General features: G+C 38.9%; 1 protein-coding gene across 2 annotated transcripts; it reads right to left on the bottom strand.

Annotated features, from left to right (window-relative positions):
• Positions 1-15,108: 15,108 nt before the first annotated feature.
• taf1a (TATA box binding protein (TBP)-associated factor, RNA polymerase I, A) lies at positions 15,109-21,809 on the bottom strand. Of its 2 annotated transcripts, none has more exons than XM_040018093.1 (11): positions 21,578-21,809; positions 19,983-20,156; positions 19,512-19,675; positions 19,113-19,226; positions 18,822-19,020; positions 18,494-18,615; positions 17,424-17,582; positions 17,057-17,123; positions 16,693-16,816; positions 16,445-16,599; positions 15,109-15,905 (listed from the first exon to the last, which is right to left on the bottom strand). In XM_040018093.1, exons 2-11 carry the CDS (start codon positions 20,107-20,109, stop codon positions 15,823-15,825), a joined length of 1,314 nt encoding a protein of 437 aa, XP_039874027.1. In that variant the 5' UTR covers positions 20,110-20,156; positions 21,578-21,809; the 3' UTR covers positions 15,109-15,822. The 2 variants fall into 2 exon arrangements, with proteins under 2 accessions (XP_039874027.1, XP_039874026.1); XM_040018092.1 differs by having other exon boundaries at positions 21,582-21,808.
• Between the last annotated feature and the right edge of the window lie 784 nt (positions 21,810-22,593).

Raw genomic sequence — 22,593 nt, forward strand, 5'->3', positions numbered from 1 at the left:
ATGTGGGATTTAAGGCAATGAACTCAAACATTTACGGTAACTTATTTACTGTTCCTTTTGTGAAATATCAAATTGTAATAATGACTTTATTCTGCAACCTGCAGCCTCCTTCGGTAAGCACTTTTAAAAGATCATGTACTCGATTTTTAAAAAATATCCTCCTGGGAACACATCAGAAGCCGCTGCTATCTTTGTTCTTGTGTTTTCTCTGCCTTTATCCGAGTCTCCTTGGGAAACTAATGATGTCCTTTCTTGCTCTCCCTTTGTTCACAGTCTGACAAAGTGGAAGCCTACAATGCAGGAAAGCTGATGAGTATGCAAATGACTGGAGACAGAGAGACAAAGGGAGAGAAATGAAAGCAGAGAGGCAGTAGTGGAGAGTGATATGTGTCATTTGGTGATGTCATGCATCCGAGCGTCCAGGGTGACAGCGGCGGTGGTAACAGCCTGAGTCAGAGGATGACATCAACGCTACAAGCTGTCAGACAGGTTGTGAAAGGGCTTAGTCTCACGCTCCCATTGTCCCTTGGTTAATGCTTTTATTCAGGCTGCCACCGGCCTTACCATTTGTTAATCTGGCCTAACACACACTTAAACACAGGACAAAGACACACAAACAGCAAATTTAAAGGCCAGCGTAGAGAAAGGCTAGCGGTGAAATGTCAGCCTATAACACACCATCAGAGCTTTTTGAATACAAAAGAAGGAGCACACAGTTTTGAGTGAGGTCAGGCAATGAAAATTTACTAGCAGACAGATTCGGTAGAGTTTACAAAGCTTGAATTGATTGCCTTACCGTGAACAAACATAAAGGCAGAATTTTACTTTTACTTTTTCTTACTATTGAACACAGTGAAAGACCACAACTAACATTAAACTGGCCATTTTAAAGCATGTCTTATTTATATCTCTGTGTCACAGAGCTCCAAATGAATCAGAAACACTATTAGACTGGGTTAGTTGTTCCTTCATTATCACAGACATAGGCAGTTTATCTGCAGCCTACATGTGGTACACTCTCTTTGTGTTCTGAGAATGTGTTTAACTAGAACACAGAGTATTTACTCCCATTTGAGGAGAACTTGTGAGTTCTGCGAACAGCTTTTTAAATTAGTTTTCAGGAGGAACAAATGGACTGTGGGGCTGTGCGCCACAATCTTGATGTGTTAACAGATGGACAAACCTGTTGTTTGTTTTGCTCTTGTTCTGCTATTCTTGGAATTTGCTGACAAGAAATATACAAAACAGCACCAAGATATCCATTAAGACAAAAGGACATGGGTAAGAATTAAAAAAAAAAAAAAGATCTGACATACTAAACGTTTTATTGAAGATGCAAAATAAGAAATATCTTTCCTCACTCTGTACTCAGACTTCGGCTTTGTGTTGTAATGATATTTTTAAAGGGATCATATTATGCTAAATATTTTCAGCCCAACATCTACTCTTATAAAAGTGGATGCTCATACCGAATAGTTTTTAAATAATTGGGTCAGTGTGTGTACAAGCAATCCCTGTGAGACAAAAGCTCTGGCTATAGTTTACTGCTGTAAACACTCAGATTCAGACAGGTTTGTTACACTTCAGTAAGAGAAGCTATCTTTAACATGACCATCACAGGTACAGTGCACAGTAGGCCACCATTTGATGTTCATCAAAAAATAAAACCAAGAAACAAATGTAAACCTCATGATGGTACAAGATGAAAAGGAGTTTGTTCTAGTAATATTTGAGGAAAAAAATACTACTGGAAGTGGTATTAGAGTGTTCATATTAATGTGTGTGTAAAAAATCTCTTTGCAAGTCATTAAGCTGGGAAGAAACAAACGTAAACATCATGATGGTACAAGTCAAATTCTATCTCTTGGTTGTAAAATAAATAAAAAAAGCCAATAGCTGGTCATTTTCACCCCTGCAGTCATGTTAAATATTGTGAAAATGGGCGTCCGTCTTGTCCTGCTGATCATGTCACTGCAACCACAATCTGCACAGCAATGACCGTGGGTGGAGACATGCTATTGAGACACCGCTTCCTTCCTGTCCCTTGTTAAGTAAGCTAAAAGAGCACATAATCTATAAATTGAAAGTAGCTCATTGGTATTGACAGATAACCAGTCAGCAATCGTTTTTATCTAGAAAATGACTCATACACAGCAAACACCCACCAAAGACAGTCAAAAATGTGGTGGGTGAGTTCCATTTTAGGATTATGGATGTTCCTAATTTGCTAATCTTTTAACCAACAGAGAGAAAAAATTAGACTTGTCTAAAAGAGAGAAAACCTGAAGAAAATTGTCAAAACATATATTTGGTTCATAGTTTAGGACAAATATAAAACCATATATCACATTTATTGTTAATCAAACCATGTTTTAGATGTTGCTGAAATGCGTAGCAGTTTGCACCATGCATGAAATTGCAAACACCCACAGTGCCAGATCAGTTTGGGTAACCTTAGCAGTGGGAGTCACAGTTGCCTTGGTTTCTTGGTTATATTCCAGTTTATTGTGATAAAACTGACATACAACTGTTCTTTTGTTTACATTTTTTTTTAAAGAGAGAGAGAGACATCAAAGTACTGCAGAATATCGCAATAGAGAAAAGGCCCTTATATATATATTTTGTTCTAGAGCTTGCATCGCGCAATAACAGCTTCCCACTGCACCATTTAAGGTGTAGTAAGCACACCAGCCATATTTATTTCATAGACTACAGTTTGTTCATGTACATATGTCTTTTTCACACAATAAGGTTATTTGTGGAGTTCCACAGGGTTCTGTCCTGGGACCATTTCTGTTTACATTCTACATGTTTCCTTCAGGCAGTATTATTAGAAACCATAGCATAGATTTTCATTTCTATACAGGTGACACCCAGCTTTATATATCCACAAAGTCAGATGACACACACCAATTGGCCAATTAGAAACATAGCGTCTAACCCGATATCTACTCTGGATGGGATTACCACTTCAACTAGGGGTGGGCGATATAAACGATATACGATATAAACTATATAAATTTGGCCAACGATAAAGATTTTGACTGCAGCCCATGTCCAAATTCATGGGCTCCATCCTCCTGAGGACCCGGCCTTCGCGGTCTACGTGGGCCAGGTCCTCAGAAGGTTGGGTAGGCCGGAAGTAAATGGCTGGGGAAATTGGACAGTCCTCCCTTCTGATTAGCGTCACCGCTGTCTCGGTGGAGTTTAATAAACTCAGCCATCTGCTCCTTGCTATCTAAAATATAACAGGACACTGGCGTAAATTGTCGACCGTCTCACACTTCTATTTCAGTTTTCTGTTTGACGTTTAGTCAGCTGTGTAAAAACCAAGGAGGAACCCACCCAGGGTTAATAAAGTTTAATTTTATCTAATCTAATCTAATAACTTTAATCTCAGCCAAACCGATTTACTCACGAACAAACAAAACACTGAAAAAAGCCCAAAAATAACATTTTTAGGTTGTCTAAGTGACTTATATATATTAAAGGGCGACCGTAGCTCAGGGGGTTGGGAAGCGTATCTGTAACCAGAAAGTCGCCGGTTCGATCCCCGGGCTCTCTGTCCTGGTCGTTGTGTCCTTGGGCAAGACACTTTACCCTACCGCCTACTGGTGTTGGCCAGAGGGGCCGATGGCGCGATATGGCAGCCTCGCTTCTGTCAGTCTGCCCCAGGGCAGCTGTGGCTACAACTGTAGCTTGCCTCCACCAGTGTGTGAATGCGAGAGTGAATGAATAGTAGCATTGTAAAGCGCTTTGGGTGCCTTGAAAAGCGCTATATAAATCCAATCCATTATTATTAATATATATTACGTTTAACCCGAGTAGCGAAAGTCTGCGGTGATCTGAAAATGACGTGCCGGGAGTTGTGCCGTTCTCGGCGGCTTCAGTGACCCTCGAGCTCCCGGCTAGCTATCGAGCTGGTGGGTAGCAGACATCTCCGAAAACGTCAAAGCACTTTTGCAAATATGTGATATCTTGATAAACCGAGCAGATATTTGATGTTTACATAGCTACTTTCTCGCCTAAAATATGTTAAAAGTTTATTTTGTGACCCAGAAAGATTAGTATGAGTAATTTTAAAACTTAGTAGCGGCCGCCATTGTTGGAAACTGGAGTTTGGCTGGGCTGCGCTATGAATTCTGGGATATGGTGGGCCACGAAGGACACACCCGACCCATTCTTCAAATTCGGGGAAAAGGAGGACGCATTTGTCGGCTGCATTTGTCGGAGTCTACGAATTTGGACAGCCTTCGGCGCGTCGCTGTGACGTAATTGGTCTACAAATGCGGCCTCAGGAGGATACAGCCCATGAATTTGGACACGACCGACAAGTATCGCTCTACCGCGATAGCGCATGTTGATGATGTCATCAAGCTGCGCCTGTTTTGGTCGAAAGCATCGCAGCGGTTACAACCGTTATCATCTGCAAATTATGCCGGGCGACAGTCATAGCAAAGAGATGAAGCACTTTTGAAATATGGGGAAATCCAAAAACTGCGCTTCCTCCACTTCTGTAACATTGATTCATTAATGTTGAGTTCTCTCGCAGCTGTTCTATTCCCATGTTGCTGCAGTATATTAATAACTAACCTTGTATTGTGGATGAATAATCTTAGCTGTTCTCCTGACTGAAGTTTGGCCCGTGTATAGCATCCTGCTATGCGGCTGCATTTGTCCCTGACCACCAGAACCCCCCACGTTAACTTTTATCGAGTGGAAAAAAGTTGGCGTTCATCCTCCAGCTTCACTGTGCTAATGTTATGCTAACATAGCTGTGTCGCTAGCAATCACATAGCACAACATTATATACCAGGTAGTCCAACTTCAGTAACCCTGCAAACGCCACTGCTGTTTAGTCTTCTGTCTTCATTTATATTGGAAGTGGTAGCAGAGCTGTACGTTTTAATTCGTTTCAAAAATCTCTCAGTCAGAACATGGTATGTCATGTTTAGGTGGAAACTAGCGAGCTAACTTCCTGCTAACTTCTAACTCCGTTAAATTTAATAAATTCTGTTTTCATGGATTCCTGGATGTTAAACTTAATTGTTACACCTGGTAAAGCAGCAACGCTGATCATTTTATTAAAGATGAAAGAATTTAGACCGTTTTTAACTCTCAGTGTTCATTTGACTTTGGGACCTGAAGCCCACGGAGTTTTGGACCCAGATTACTCCGCGAAGCTCCTCACTACGGCAGCCATAATGCTCTGACAATCCATCAAGCAGTACGGCTTACCAAAGTTGTACTAAAACATTTTTTAACAGATTTCGGCACGCCCAAATTGGTTCGAGGTCAGTAAGCACAACCAGAATTCATACATAAGGCACACTCTTGATTTTTGAGAAAATTAAAGGATTTTAAGTGTGCCTTACAGTGTGGAAAGTATGTTATACAGAAGAAAATAATATATCGTGATATATATCGTTACAGCACGTGCTTCAAATTATATCGCGATATGAATTTTAGGCCATATCGCCCAGCCCTAACTTCAACAGTGTGAGAAATCTTTCATGGTCATTTATGACTGGGACATGTGCTTCAATGTGCATTTTAAACAAATATGTAAGACCGCTTTCTTAAACTCTAAAATCAGAAAAATGCTGTGTCAGAACAATGCTGAAAAACTAGTATGGACTAGTATTCCTGGTGGTGGACTAGCAAAGGCAGCAACGTCTAAAAGTTTAGTTGACTTGTTGCAGCCATCTGTACTCTGGATTTTTCAAGCCTCGCTGTCAACACTTGGTTCATCTACATTTCTTTCTTTTTTTTTTTTTATTTGGAGCTAGAAGAGACTGTATTGAGGTTGATTAGTAAGCTGCATCCATACACATGGAAAATTGTTATGGAAAATTTCATGCTCCAAAACTGCAAAAGCCAAACAGGTTAATCACAGTACAGTCCGTATGACGGTGGAAGTTAACATTACAGACCAAATCTATAAACATGTTATAAACAATTTCAGTGTCAGAGTCTGTAGCTTGGTTTTGAAGACAGTCGCAATAGGTCATTAGAGGAACTGCATTGAACTCCATTTTTCAGACCTGGACTTTTCCTACTTTGTCCCCACTGACTTACTAAAAATAACGTCACCAGCATTTTAGTATTATTTCTGTTCAAGAGCAGGATATGATGACATGTTGTCCACACAAATTATGTAATTTATGGTTCAAATGAGAAAGCCCTGAACAGCTTTAATGGATGTATTTCCACAGTTTTCATATATTTGCTTATAGTTGGGTTTTTTGGGGGGGGGGTTTTTACTAATGCATTTAATAACTCGTCACCGCAATAAATATCTAAATGACAAATTTTAACTGATGTCACTGTTGCATAATCTGGAAAAAAATCAACCACATTATCTCCATTAACAGCCATCCAGATGTGTGTGTGGGGGGCAACGGAAGTGTTGTTTCAAACAATGATGAGTAAAGGAGGAAATGCAAAGAGACAGACAGGCCACACGCTCTGTCTCCCACATTCATTCGAAACGCAGCAGGCTTTGTTGTATTTCCAACCACACAAAGACCATCTATGCAGTCTGGGTACACTAACAAACAAGGCTTCTTTGGGTCAGGTTGAGCTTGTTGTTTGTTCATTGCTCATTGTACTTACACAGAATTATAGATGAGTGGGGGCAACGTGAGTCAGTGGGCACATATACACCTACATGAGTCATTGTGGCATACGCAGCTGACAGGTTAGTTTCTGGAAAATTATTTCAAAGAACTATTCAGCCTACCTTGAGTTTACACCTGTAGAGTTTCGGGGGAATGCACTGTGTGGGAAGCGTGCCTCAGCTGCAAGCTGCAGGCTTGATAAATTTGTGTTTGGCTGTGTTGGTGGATGATATCACCTTGATGACATCACCACTGAAGTAATATAAATATTCATTATGTTTTCTTTATACTTGAGAAAAAAAGAAACATAATGGGTGGTAAAAATCGAAGATTACATGTTTACTGAAATCCAGAGTCATTATCCTTTTCAGTTTAGCCACAACACTCATCAGAAGGACAAGAAAGGGGCATAAATTAAAAGATTGTCATTTAAAGACTCACAAAAGATGCCCACATATGGAAAAGATCTTATTTGATCTTCCAGATGCTTTACTCACAGATTCTTCCATTTGAGTCCTCTCAAATAAAAAAAATTGAAGCTAAACTTTGAAACAGCAGTTAAAAGGTTCAAACAGTGTGCTACAAGTACATGGAGCGACCTGATGCAGGACTGAATTTATGTCTCTCAAGCAAGAAAGTGCTTGAGATTTGGAGTATACTAGACGTTTCTAAAATTAAATGGGTCACAAATTCATTTGGTTACAATAACAGTAATACCATAAAAATCAAGAAAGGAAAACATGAAACAAAAAAAAAAAACATAGGCACAGGTTTTATAATGTCAACGCATGAACAATACCAGGATCTTAAAACTGTGGCTGCTAAATGAATATTATTCATTTTAATGTGTGTTTCTTCTACTGTGATGGGTTCATATGCTGCTGCCAGAATGCTGTATTATAAGGTAAGGTTTTGTCTCCTCATAATAAGTAATACTATTTGGAGTATTCAGAGAAAACACAGTTACATGAAGTCATCTGTGGCTCTGGAAAGACCTTATAGGTTGTTACAGCATATGTGGGACTGCATTTTTAGGCACAGCACCAGCAGACCTGCTGTAGGCTGAAACTTAACTTACTCACAGCAAACACTCGATAGGATTTGATCACAAACCCATCAGGTAGAACGCAACATCTCTTAACATATTTAGATATGGTGTGAAACCTACAATCTACAGGTAGAACAATCTGTATGATGTTATTTAAGTCTGGCACTTGATGTCATCCGTTGGAATGTATATCAACCAGGAAAACTGATTATTTAATCTAAACCAGGGGCCTCAATTATTATCAGCATTTTTGATATGGCCTGCCATAGCAAAGCAAAGTAAGAAAGGTTAATTCAAAGACCCACTCTGACACATTTCCTTAAGTTATGATGGTAGACTTTGAACTGGGAAAAACGAAGGCGAAATTGGTGATTTTTCTCTAAAGACATCTTCAGCTGTTTCTCATCAGCTTTGCCGATTGATGGTGCATTAAATTCAAAGGTTTTCAGACTATATTTTTATTCCTTCAAAAGAAAGGGCATGATTGGGAGTTTATTTTTTTTGTAGGTCATCGTGTAATAGTTTTTCTAGTTCATTCTACTTGAGATCAAATTGAGTTGTATATGGCCCATAAACTAAAACAGGTTTGACACACTGGTTTAGATTTATAGTAGATTCATAGTTGTGTGTGGTTTGTTAAAATATTCACTTCTTTCTAGATGCAATAAAGATATATTGTCACAGCTGTCTTCCATGGCTTAATAATTGATGCCCGCCTGGAATTCAGTTGTGCTCTCTTTTTCACATTTCTGATCACTCAGGAGTTTTTTTCCCCCCCACCCGTTTGTGCTCCAGTTGGCCAGCCTCTGCAGAGCTTGAAGGAAAGTCACAACATTTGGACTACCACTTATCACACTGAGGCACACAAGAAATTAAACCTTCATAGCCTCAGGTGAATGCTCTGCTGGTCAAGGCACTTTGCATTTTGGAGTCATTACATTGCTGTTCTGCTCAGATGGGAAAACAGCAGTTGTCCACATAACTCTATGCACACACAAAATTTCAGAAAGAAGCTCTGACGATTTATCCCATTTGAGCAATTGTTCGGTGAGATCAGGCATTAATATATGTATAGGAATAAGCTGTTTATTCCAAGGCCAAGATTTTATTCCCAGCTGGATAAGTAGAGCAATCTTAGAAGTCAAGAGGATCCGTTTGTGTTCACCAGCCTGATCTTTTCTCACAGTCTGCACAGCAGAGAAAGCTCTTGGTCTTGGCACATACACAGAGCTGAGCGCCTTCTCCCCAGAAATCAGCTCACAGTTTTTATTCTCCTAATACATTATTGAAAGCTATTTTTGCAGCTGCACTCAGAGAACAAAGGTATTGCAGTTGTCACTTTCAACTTCACAGACAGAACAGGGAGGATATTTTGGGAATCTTTTTTTTTTTTTTGCCTTTTTTCTCTCCACAAGTTCCACAAGACTTGCCTCCCCTCAAGCAATTTTTGTCTAAATATCTGAATGTATGGCGAGTGTGTCGAAACACTCTTGTTATCATGCTGTTCAAACGGGACATCTTAAGTCTGGAATACACCGGCTATTCTGCTACAGAGCAGTTCATCATGAGAGGATTTAAAGTCAGCACAGCACTGACTCTGTAGCAGAGTAGCATAGATTGCATGCATGGGTACAAATGCTGCTGAGATAAAGATAAAAGTATTGTGCAACCAGTTGCTGGTGGTTGCTCATGTGAAATTGGTCACAAGAATCTATACACCACGACACAGCGCTGGTATCCTCATTGCGATTGCTTTGGCCACTAGCAGGATCCCACGGTCACCAGTAGTTTGCATGCATGAGGCCAACTTGTTTCCAAAAACGGCGGTAGTGAAGCGGTGGTGAAGCTTAAAAAAGTGCAACGCAAACCGGAAATGAAAATCGTTAGATGCAAAGTAAACGTTCCCTCAGCTGTATGGCACAGCTTTTCAACAGGTTAGAGAATACGACTTTTTGTAAGTGACTGCAGGGTACCAGCAAGTTGTAGACCAGTCTCTAGACCTGTGTGACCGAGGTCTTACTAAGGTGCATCCAAAGACCCTACAGGTGCATCACACAGACACCTGTTAATTAGTGCTAAGCATCGCTAACCAAAATTGGAGCACAGACTTTGTGAATGGGGGTGTCAGTACAATTAACCAAACAACAGGTCGTACAATCAAATTATCTGTGGCAAAGCCTCACAAACAGCTAGGACTGTATCCACCTCTTTCTGCAAGAGTCACTCAGCACACACGTCTAATAATCATAAACTGAAACATTAATGTGGAAAAAAGCTACAGAAATAAAACTATGTTTTGTACCACCAGCATCGACATTACAGAAAGGTCACTGTGCCTCCTCAGCTGAATTCGTGTGACATCATTTTACTTCTAGTTGTAACAGTAAGCCCTTCAGTTTTTGCAGTAACGACCATGATCATATGAATTATTCAGTTAAGAATAGCTTTACTGTATCAACAGCGATCGTGGTAGCATGACTGATTTTGGAATGGATGAGTGCAAGTCAGTCTTTGGGAATTACCTATCATGTGTTACTTTGGAACTAAAAGGAGGGCATTCATCAGCTTGTGATGCTAGCTTTAAAGCATGAGCTCACTTGAAAATTGCAAAACAAATGTAAATGTGTTGGGAGATATTCTGTGCTCACAGTCAGTGATCCTAACTGTCCGAGTATGTGGTGAGTTCATTAATCCTTTTCTGTACCCTGACGAAATGTTGCTCCTCTTTTGTATACTACGCAGTCTAAAACAGATATTTCTGTACTTTCGTAACTGTTGCCCCATTTCTTTATAAGTGTAATATGCATGTATGACTGTTACCAGATTTATCATGTGGTTTAAAGTAGGTTGTACATGCTCAAATTGCTCATGCACCCTATAGAGGTGGGTCAGTGTTTAGGTTTTAATTATAGACTATGGGACTGCCTCTCGCAGAACTGTTTTAAAAGTATATTTAATGAGTTATTTTTACTGTAGATTTTAGTTTATATCCTCTGTTTTGTTACCTGTATGTAATCTACCAAATTATAAACATTTCTGGTGCAAAGTTGAGTATTTAACCATGGTGCTTTACAGGCCATTTGAGGATCTGTAGTCCCCGAGGTCATTCTTTTACTTTACATTTTCTCTTCCTTCGCTGTCACACTTAAATAAAGGCGTAAAACGCACAAACATAATCTTTAAATCTTTTTATTCATGAGCTGATTTGTATTCCCCTTTAATTTCTTAGTTTGATCTTCTGTCGTATTTTGAACCACGGCGTTTACTTCGTTTTATCTCCTTCCTGCTTGTAGCACGCAGCGCTGGTGAACACATCAGTATGTTAAGTCCAAATTGCATGGCCGAATTATCGAGCTTTCTCCCTCCATCTCCCTCTTTTGCTCCACTTCCAAGCCCTTTCCATACTTGAAATGTTTTGCAGGGTTACTGAGATGTTACACTGTCACTGTGCAAGTCTGGATTTTAAGTTACAAATCCTCAGAGCCCTGAAGACCAACCAAGCGAGACTCTGAGTCACCCAATGCAGTGTGTGCGTATGTGCAATTGTGTGTGTAGCTTTTGTAGAGCAGGGAGTGAGGCTGTACGAGATGGGAAAACTCAATGTCAGCCACACACAGCAAAGAACCATCCAAGGCCTTTAGATGTCAAGCACAAAATTAAAACATCTCTCTGAGCGCCGTTTGTGTGTATTTGTCCCAGAAGCAAATAGATTCAGCCTGCAACCTGCGTGGATGATTAATTACACAAACAGTTATTATGCTTGTCAGTTCACAGTGGGGTTAGGCCAAAGACGTCACTAAATTTCTCTCAGGGCTAAACGAGGTTTTAATGGGTCTGTTAGAGTCATCAGAAGAACCTATGGAGACAGGATTTTTTTTTCTTTTATTTTACCTGATAGATTTTACAGTACCATTTGTCGCAGCAGCCTTGGAGTGCACTCCCAGATGAACATACATCATTGCTTCATGTAGGCTGAGAACTGGTGGAGCTGGTAGAACTGGCGGAGCTGCTCAGCGGCCAGTAGCTCTATACTTACTTCCTCCTCCTACCATTATTCTTCAAATGTGATTTCATTTACATCAACAGCCACTAAGCCAACGTGTACTGAATGATTGTGTTTACATCAGCGTTAACTTTGATTGCAAATTTTTTTGATTTAGTTGCAGTCATAGTCTTTTGACTAGAACATCATTTAGTTTTCTTTTAGTTTCAATCGACTAAATATCATAAGATCATAGTAGACTAAATCTAAAGTTGATTCAGTTGAATAAAATATAAAGTGTTAAAGTTTGTCGTGGTTTTACCAGTGTGAGTTGCTCCATATGATTTAGAAAGCGTTTCATTTTCCTTGATATCAAATGTGAAATGTGTCCATGTGTCTGCTCTTGCCTTCTTCCCAAGCACTGACATTTGGTTGTATTTTTCATGAGAAACAGGGGGCAAGCGTGTTAGCAGAACCCTCCCACCCAGATCAAACTGTGCGTGTCTAACCTTACCGCAGACAGATAGCGATTGACTGGAGGACTTCCGAGCTTGTGCCGCCTTTCTACACAACCTAATTGGTTCTGATTGGATCGTCTCTCCAGAATGTTTTCATTTAATTTTTATTAGTTGACGAAAGTGTCAGTACCTTTCATCATAGTTTTTGCACTCATGCATTCATTTTTATTTAGTTATGATCTTGTTTTCACTGAAAAAAAAGAAAACGCAATTGATGAAAAATATGACAAAAATTATTAGTCAACAAAATTAACACTGGTTTAAATAAAGCTGAAGTCTACATTAACACCAGTATTGGAAAATCTTACCCATAAAAAACTTTGTTACTTTTCTTCTGCTGCTTGTAAGTTCAAGTCCTCATCCGCTTGCCTATGGTGTTTCACAAGGTTCTGTTCTAGGGCCTCTACTTTTTCTGCTGTTTATATCTGCTCCCTCTTCAGGACATTTTTAAAAACTGCTATGCACTGCTAAGCAGGCAACATTCAGTTTCAACACATTCCGTTTAGTTTTAAGATATTTCTAAGCAGCCACCCTATGATAGCTGGGATAGGCACCAGCTCCCCCACAACCCTGAGAATATGTGGAAAACAGTGGATGGATATTTCTGAGCTTCGGATCTTGCAAAGGTGCTTAGACACTTTTAAAAGTTTGATGGATAAAATTTTTTTACAACTTAAGAAAAAATAGATATCCTTGTTTGTATCTCTCACAGATTTGGTATTGGAAACTCCAGGTTCCTTTGCCACTTTTGCTATATCTTCTATCAGGAACCTACAGGTAACTTTTAACTCAGTTTTCACTTAGGATACTCACATTAAAACCTCTGGTTTGCTCTTATTTTTATCATTTAAGGAATATTGCAGTTGCCATGCTCTGATCTAGAAATTGTTTTTCATGCTTTTATTTCATTACATTGGGGTTACTGTAATTCATTGTTAACAAAGCTTCCTTGGAACCTCTGCAGGTCAGTCAGAGCACTGCTGAGAGGCTTCTAAGTACTCACATGTCACATCGTTGCTAATCCAGTTGCATTACTTCCCTATTAATTATAATTTTGAAATTCCCCAAAAAAAAAAAAATTAATGTTTAAGTTGCATTTTGTACACAGCTGAGTGTCTGTACCATTTAGATGTCTGTTAGGCCTCCAATCAACAGAGCATTGCTCAGTGGATGAAGGTGAATTGCTTGAAATTAGGCTAAATTCAAATCTTTAGAGCTAGAAACAAATACTGTTCAACAAAATTGTGAAGTAATTTGTTTTTAAAGCTACGACTGGCTGAACGGATTTATACCAGAAAATGTCCAAATATCTAGTGATCAGCGAGCATAATTCTGTGATATTTCAGACTGTTTAACATTAATGTATCTACTGTTGCTTGAATCATTCTAATTTTGTTGAAATGACTGGGAAAATAAGTTGGAAAAGAGCATGAACTCCCCTCCAGCGTTTCAAAGAATAATAATCAGTGTGTTTGTTTTCAGGCCTGATTACAAGTAAAGACAGAAATCAGCCACCTGGTACAACCACTTCACTGTATTAGAAATCTCAGTCTAGAGCTACTTGGCGCCTTGACCTCATCACCCTGCATATTCATCACACTGGATAATTAGGACTGCATTCTTGGAAATATGTGATGTTTTGCAAGAACTACAGATTTATGGGTATAGCATCTGAACATCGATATCAGCTTTATTTATGGTGGTAAAAATGTTGCAAAATGTACACGCTTGTAGAATAAAATGTGAGAACGTGTTAAAAAAAACTTTGAAATTGTAATTGAATATTTTCCCTTGTAAAAATGCTTCAGACGCTTGTGTTTAAGTTACTGTAAAATAAGTAAATATCAGTAAATATGCCATTTACTGAAGGTGGTGGAAATGTTGTGGTTATATAAATTGTTTTGGGTAAATGTTAAAAAAAAAGAATAGGGCATGGAGAGTTTTAAATTCAGTTATTATTATAATAAACATTGACTTTTTTCCAGGGGGGAGAGGGATACATACTATAAGAAAATAAAATAAATTGCATTGGATCAGCCAAATTATTATTTTGTATATCAGTACTGGGCCAGTGCATCCTTATTAAGCACCTCAAAGCACCGGGTGTGGGATTTAAGTGGTTGATTTAGCCTTAAACAGGAATTTCCTCTTGGATACTTCATCCATAAAATAATCATCCACAGTTTATATGCTGGTGTGTAACACGTCACAATAAAATGACAATATTTTGATGATGGTTTTATCTGTACTGAGCTTCCTGTCTTGGCAAAGCACACAGAAACAGTGCAGGGAGCAAAGCTGCAGGTTTTAATAACGGTGTTTTGAACAGTCGGGACAACCCGCCTCAGACTCTCGCAGCTGCTTATGAATTGGTCATAAGGATGCTTTCTGTTTGTTACTCTAGATGATCCCTAAGTTGGGACTGCTCCAGCTGCTAAGATTTAAGGAGAAATTAAAGTCAGAAGAGACCAGGTGCATGAGAACAGATGAGAAAAATGATTTGTTGGGGAACAATTCGATCCCTGGACAAAAAAAAAGAAAACTGCCCTTTTAACCTTCAACCAAAGTCCCTACAGAGCGTCTCCAAGGCAGAAAAATGACTGCTTCAGCTGTGAACATCTGCGTAGATTAAAAAAAATTTGAAAAACACTGAGGGGGAAAAAAGCTTTAAAGAGGTCACAAACAGGACAGAGACCAAAGAAGTGACCGTTTACTGACTTGATTCTCCTTGCTACTGCCCGAGTTTTGAATTTTCGAACAACATGTCTTACGTATTCCCAGATCCGTTCTGCAGCTGCTCCTGTGGTTAGGCAAGTGCTTTGGGCTCTGGTTTATGTAATGACTGCAAAGCAACACACATATACAGTACGGCTGACTGAGCTGCTGCATGGCCAACGCTGTGGCAAGCCGAAACAGAATCATTACAAACACTTTCACTTATTAAATTGGCATGCTGCTGAATGCAAGAGTTTATTTCATGGTTCAGTGCAAAGGAGTCAAGAGCAACGCCAGGATTTGAAGGCCAGAAACATGCCCTGATACTAGATTCATAGGAACAGAAGTATTTATCTTTATAGACAGAGAATAGAAAAAATGAAGCACTAGGAGTTTAAGTGGAGCCTTTTGATATGAAAAGGTTGACGTGGATGAATTCGTTGTATGGGTGTAAATATAAACACAAGTCAATTATAAGCAAACTCAACACACTTTTGCATTAAACGACTAAAAAACGGAAGAGTGTAGCAGCAACCACCTCCCAGCGAGTCTGTCTTCCTTAAACGTCCTCACAACACGCTGCTCAAAGGTTTGTGATGATGGGTCTTCTGACACGTCAACAAAGCTGTCAGAGAGAAACTCCTCTGAGCTCTGTGCATAATACATACACTACTAACGCTTATGAATTTAACACTCAAAGGTTTGCTGAGGTCAGAATAAAACAATGTTCATAGAAACCATAAATCGGACATGAACACTAACAGTCAGAGGTACACTTTTCAAAATTAGGTGATCATACCCTCCAGATACCCAGTGCAAAAATGCAGAACAAGAGCTCCACACAGTGGAGAAAGTAAATCTAGGCACAATTTGCTCACGATTTTGGGAACGTCACAGTCTGCCGGAGGACCTTTAGTTAACATTTAACAAAATGGAGCTTTAATATCTTCTTCCTTTTCTTTTCTTTGTCTCAGCTTTGCCCTTCACCTGTGAGCCATTCACGCTGTACTTCAGTGGTCGGTCTGTGAAAAGAAAATACACAAAATACAAGAAGACAGAGAGTAAATGTACAGCTTTTACTGTGAGCTTTTAGCAGCAATGGGAGACATTTGCAGTAAAACATAACAAAGTTGCTGCTGTTTTACATAATATAAAACATTTTATTGAGCAGAATGTGGGGAGGGGGATAGCAGAGTGATAGTACACTGACTTTGTCCTATTGCAACATTTATAGCAGATTATAGTGACAGTGTCGGCATGCTTGATAATCTCATTTTGCACCAAAACATTTTGTCGTTTTTTGTTGCTATTATACTCAACATTTGCCAGTAATTATTCGCACAACTACCTGGCAATCCAAAACTGTAAACTATTTAAGTCACTATCGCAGTAAACTAACAAAAGCAGAAAATATTAACATTTTAGAAAACTGAGCAAGATTGCTTTTTTCATTTTTCCTTTAAAAACTGTGATTAAATTAGAAAAATGACTAATTAGCCATGAGATCTATGTCAAGACATCATTTTCAGAATTAATTCCACTAAAATGAACACAAACCAACCTGGGAAAAGGATTTTTGTCAGCGAAGCTTTCACTTCAAAAAGCTCGGGGTTCTCCTTCGAGTCTTTCGTGGCATGGAAGCTCGTCAAGTGCAGCGCAAGCCACCAGTCTTTTCTTTCAGCCATCTTTTCACAGACAATGTTCTCCCAGTCTACTCTGTTAACATTACACAACAGTAAGAAACAATAATAAAGTATGATCTGTTTCAAGCTGAATTAAAAATATAACTTAAAAAAAACCCACACATACTGATTTTGAAGCTTTTGGATCACTGCCTTTAAACGGATCCACACTTCCAGGTTGCTCCCCCAGCAATTGAAGTCCAGCATTTCCAGGACAACTCCCAAAGCTTTCTGGGTGTCACTTTGTTTCTCTTAAAGAGCAAAAATCATATATTTTTTTATTACAAGAGAGAAAGTATGATTTAGAGACACGGCTCTAACCTTGGAGAAAATCAAACAAAGGAATTAACATTACCTATTTAGTACTGTCAAAACAGAACAGCTAGCTGTAAATAACTTTTCTATACATTTACTATCATCAATTTTGCAGCAAGACTGAACTTTATTTGGCCAACGATAGACATTTAAATCCATATTTAATTCCCTTTTACCCGACTGAAGCAGGAGAGAGCTATACTCCAGCATCAACTCATGGCTGGGGACCAATGCATGGAGGACCTACAGCAAAACAAAAGGACATTTTAAGCTTTTGAAACTGAACTGGATACAGTGTGTCTTTTCATTTTTGTCCACATAGCTTTAAATCTAATAACAGCCAATTTAAAACCTTATTCAGTGTGAAGTTTAACAGGGATCACTCCAGTTTTCCCTCAATACACAAATACACAAACTATAAAATATTAATCATTAATACCATTTGAACACCTAGATTCCAATTTAAATTCCATTTTTTGAGACATCTTTAAAGCACTGATTGAAATAGTAATTAGTTACAGTGAGTTTCATATGCAGCTTTACCTTCAACACTTTCATCAGTCTCTTCTCCGAAGCACCTTGTCGCTTTAAATACTGGTAGAGGTAGACATGCGCATTGGGATTGGGTGGGAAATTGCTGTCATACGCATAGTCATTCAGGACTTGCAGAGCCTCCTTATGATGCTCATAAAACTCGAGCATCTGCCAAAAAAATAAAACAACGGTCATGTAATCAATGCTAATATTTTCCTTACACTAAACAACAACAAACCTATAAACAGGGCAACATGTGACAAACAGAAAGAGGCTAAAGTACCAACTCCACTCACAGGTGTATTTCAAACACTTTATCTTGTATCCACTTCAGAATACCAACATTTTTCCTCTCAGGTTCGGAGACCTATTGATTGTCTATCCAACCATGTGGTTACGTCAGTGAACAAATCTCGCCCTGGTTTCACTGAGTGCGCTGTTGCCAGCTCCTCCGTAATCTTAAACTCTTTTTTATCCCATGTAAAGAGAACTAACTGGGCTATGTCACTGATATCAAAGCTCTGGTCCAGAGCCAAGGAGAAAAAGTCAAAACTGTCTGCTTTGTTTTTCAGCTGTAGCTCCAGATTTCCCCACAATGTCCTTGATCCATCTTGTTATGGATGTTATGTTAGCATGTCAGAGTCCACCTAACGTCCACCAGAGAATGCCTTACAGCTTATTTTGTAGGAAAACGCAAAGCTGGTCAAACATGGATGCTGGTAGCATCCATAAGCTCTCGTATTTCACAGTGTGATTAGTAAGTAAGTATGTCTGTGGAGGTTCTCAGTCATCCAGGTCATCGTAGTCTAAGGAGCTCGGAAAGAAAAGCGTCTGCACTTCTTTAAGTTGCTTGAAGATGTTTCACCTCTCATCCGAAAAGCTTCTTCAGTAAGTAAGTAAAAGGTTATTTATATAGCACTTTTCACAGACAGATGTCACAAAGTGCTTCACAAGAGAGGTAACAAAAACACAGTCATAAATACATCATGATAGGCTTCAGCGCCCCTGTGATCCTGAATTGGATAAGCAGAAAAAAAAATGGACGGATGAAGGAAACGAAGGAAGGAATGAGTGTTTACCTCAACATATCTCAGTATGAAACAATCCCAGACGCCTGGATTTTTCAAAATCTCCTCAAGATTCACTGACGCTTGCCTGAAGTAGTTTTGCATGGTTTGATTGGAATCAGATTCATAATAATCTGAAAAAGAGAGCACCAAACATCAAAGATGTGAGCCCAGACAGACATTTTTCCCCAACATAATGAATTCGAATTGCTGTCAAACACGCAGTTCCCATGTCTGACCTGTAGGTGGCAGTGTGACTTCACACGAGCCTCCTACACGCCTCTTACTGAGAAACCTAAATAATGCATGTTCTGGGCTGTTATGCTGCACGTTGCCTTACCGCTGCTGGAGCGTGTGGACTTTTTGTCACACCAGATGATATAATCCAGCAGGCCCCTGTACGCCTGGATCAGTTTAATATTCTGAATCTGAGCTGCTGTCTCTTTCCCGTGCCTCCAACTCTCAGCGCTAGCAAGATGCCGCTTTGCATCTTCAATCTGCTGGTGGAGCAGGAGGTGGAAGGAATGTTCCAGAGAAATCTAGAAACACAAAATGACAACACCTCATAAGAAAAAAAAAATGCAGATTCACATGAAAACTACACTGCGGCCACTTTTATTAGTTGAAGTACCATTAGGTAATGTCTAAATCCCGAATGCTTCATTCGCTCATAGATGGTGTTGTAATCTTCCATTGTTGAGTTGGGATGATGGTGAAAGATCTCAGTGGCAGTTCTCCAAATAAACTGAAATTTCAAAGAGAGCATTAAGGTCAAGGATGAAAATGAATGCAGTGTTTAAAGCTGAGTGTTTAAACAAGTCTTCATTAATTCTACATCTTGTACTCCTGCACTTTGACTAAACAACTGTAAAACTATTAAGTTTAGGACCTTTATGGAAGTAATTCCTCTTTTACAGCCTGGTAGGGAAACCAAATATTTCATTCATGCTGTGGTGTACAACTGTGTGCAATTATGTGGCTTATACGTCCATATGAATGGATATATGACCAAAGGAATTATAAAATCTACCTCCTTAGATGGCTGCGCTGTGAAAAGATTTCTGTCTTCTAAAATTTGGGGGTAGTACACCATATATTCTGCTGCCTCCTCCCATCTGTGGTGCAGCATGGCTTCTCTGATGCGCTCCCGACACATGCTGGTGGTCCGGCGAAACCCATTCTGTTGAGTCTGATCTGAAGATGAAAGGTATGAGTTCCAAACCTCAGACAACATTGGATTTGTGAGGCTGATAGAAAGATTTTTGATACCTTTTAAATTTGTTTTAATAAAGAAACAAAATATTTTTATTTCACATTAAAGTGAAGAAATTATTTCTTAATTACCGCTGACTAAACTTTTCTATAATGTAAAATCCAGGACTATGCAGAAGCCGGCAAACAGTGTACCATACATTGATCAGTGAGCAATAAGTCTTGCATCTAATGTGTCCTCTGCTGTCTAACAGAAAAATTTATTTATGGTAAATTCTGTACAACCCACCTCCATAAATGGGTTTAACCAGAGGGAACTTTGATTTCTTCTCTCCTTTTGAAGAGTTGTCCTCTGAGGAGTCAGAGTCATTCTCTAAGTCAATGTGAGGCTCCAGCTCTCTTTCTAAGTCATCCATAATCAGCACAGCAGTTAGACTCAGTCAGGATACTTTAACCGGCTCATCTGCAAGAAGAAAATTAGTAACAAATACATAAATGTATTTTTCTTCCTTTTTAAAAGGTACGTATTATTATATAAGACAAAGCAATCAAAAACAGGCACCATTAGTGTCACTGTTTCATGAAAACTTATTTAAAGATATGCATGACAACAAATTCCAATTACACCACAGTGCTACTGCACTAAAAATTGTCTATCAAAATGGTAAATGAACTGGTTCTTACATAGCACTACTACTCTATCTGAGCACTCAAAATGCTTTACACAACTTGCCTCATTCACCCATTCACACAAACACTTTTTCTATGGTCTTTCCCCGTAAGTGCTTTCTATCTAAACTTCACAAGCATTCATACTCTGATGGATGCACCGGAGAGCAACTTGGGGTTAGTATTTTGCCCGCACAACGCTAAACCAAACCATATCATGCAAAAATCTTAGATACTTTGGATTCTCATCCACATACAGAAAGGTATCTGATGGCTCCCAAATTTATTGTGCAACATGATAATTACTCCAAACATGCAGTGCTTAATTAATTTATGTTGTAAAAAAAGAGAAAAAAATGTTAGAAATTATCAAAAACTTGTTTAAACTAAAAAGTACATTTGTTATTTATTAGTCAAATAACAAACTGAATTCACTTTGTATACCCAAAGTTGAGCTGAGTTATTTTCTTCTGGTTAGGAAGTAAACAGAAGTAGTAAATAGCTGTAATTTGACATCGTAATCAGAAAATAAATATCATTTAGGGGGGCTGTGGCATAAACCCTAATAAATTTGTTAAGCACTGTATATTGCCAGAGTCATTTTTGAAAGAAAAAAAAAAAGCAGTCAATCTGGGCTTGCATACAGACACAAGATCAAATCAGGCAGCTTGAATCCACTGTAGAAATGTTTGGAACAACCTACCCAGTAGCTTAAAAACGTTGGGTATGAGAACATAGAAGCATTACTGCTGTTTTAAAGACAAAAACACTCACTTTAGGACTTTACTTGTGTCTGTGTATTAACTTCCTGAGAAGGTAACCGACAAAATAAAAGTATTCAATACTTAGTAGAGGCTGAAATATTTGCACAGTACTGCATTTAAACAGGTGTGCTTGCCAATAGTTCAGTGATGTGTATTAGAGCAAGACCGCTTCAAAACCTTTCATAATATAATTGGTCACTTTATACTAGAGTTGGCAATGTGCAATTGATAAAACTTTGGACATCTACACATGGGATATACCAGTGTTATTACAGTCTTGTTAGTGCAGAGCTATTCTTTGCAGCTGTATTTGATGCTAACTCACTAGCTTTCTTCACAACGGCTTATTTAGAGGCCAGCGAAAAACTACAACTTTAAGTTTTAAGATATCAAGAAATGAACATTTTTCCACAAAAGCAACAAAGAAACGGTCTGTTTTCTTCTGACTTACCCACCAGTTTTAAGTTTGCTCAGACTTTTCTGGAGAAAATTGTTTATCCTCCGTACCGATGTTAACAGCTACCTGCATCAGAGAGCTAACGTCCTATCCAACGAGCATTGCTGTTGTTACTCTTGAAAATTAATATAATGCAACGGATTGCTATGTTGTTGATTACTGTGACTTTCACACGTTGTTTTTGACCGCCATGCTTTAGCAGCTAAGGAAGTACAGTAGGAAGCTACGGTGCCATTGGCTGCTGTACCCGGAAAGGGCGGGGCAAATACTTTTCTCCTTCCTCCTCTGAATTGAAGCGAAGAAACCTTTCAAAAATGACTCCTACAGATATTTCCGCTTTTGTGTTTCTATAAAATGCTGCGTTCAAGAAAAAAAGAGGAAAAACAAGGATAAGAAACCCTAGACACAAATCAGCATTGTTTACCCTCTCCACTTTACTTTCTCTACGCTTTTATTTATATTAAACATGGGCAGTGTATAAAATACATTATTTTGTCACTTTTTACATAGCTCATGTTATTCACTTTTTTTTTGTTTATTTTTGTTTGTTTGTTTTTTTACCATTACTCCAAAAATATTTAGCTATGAAATACTGAACTTTTTACTCCAAACCATTTATTTTAAAGATTTAGTTCCTTATTATCTTTCACTCAGAAGGATAGCAGCAAGAGTAAAACGGCAGGTTTAGAATATGTTAGTGAGATCTGCTATGATGTATGGTTAGGAGATGTTGGTCCTGACAAAAAGACAGGAGGCAGAGCTGAAGGTTGCAGAGTTGAAGATGCTCATATTTCATTGGGAGACTCTAGATAAAGTTAAAGGGACAAGGTTGAGATGGTTTGGACATGTGCAGAGGAGGGGCAGATATGCTGGACAAGTGATGTAGTGAGTGACAAGTGAATGTAGTGAGGGAGGACATGCAAAGGGTGACAGAGGAGGATGTAAGGGACAGGATTAGATGGAGCCAGATGATCCACTATGACAACCCATAAGGGTAGGATTATAACTAT

The sequence above is a fragment of the Simochromis diagramma genome, unplaced genomic scaffold (genome assembly GCF_900408965.1).
Source record: "Simochromis diagramma unplaced genomic scaffold, fSimDia1.1 OVJJ01000802.1, whole genome shotgun sequence".
NCBI classification, from domain to species: Eukaryota; Metazoa; Chordata; class Actinopteri; order Cichliformes; family Cichlidae; genus Simochromis; species Simochromis diagramma.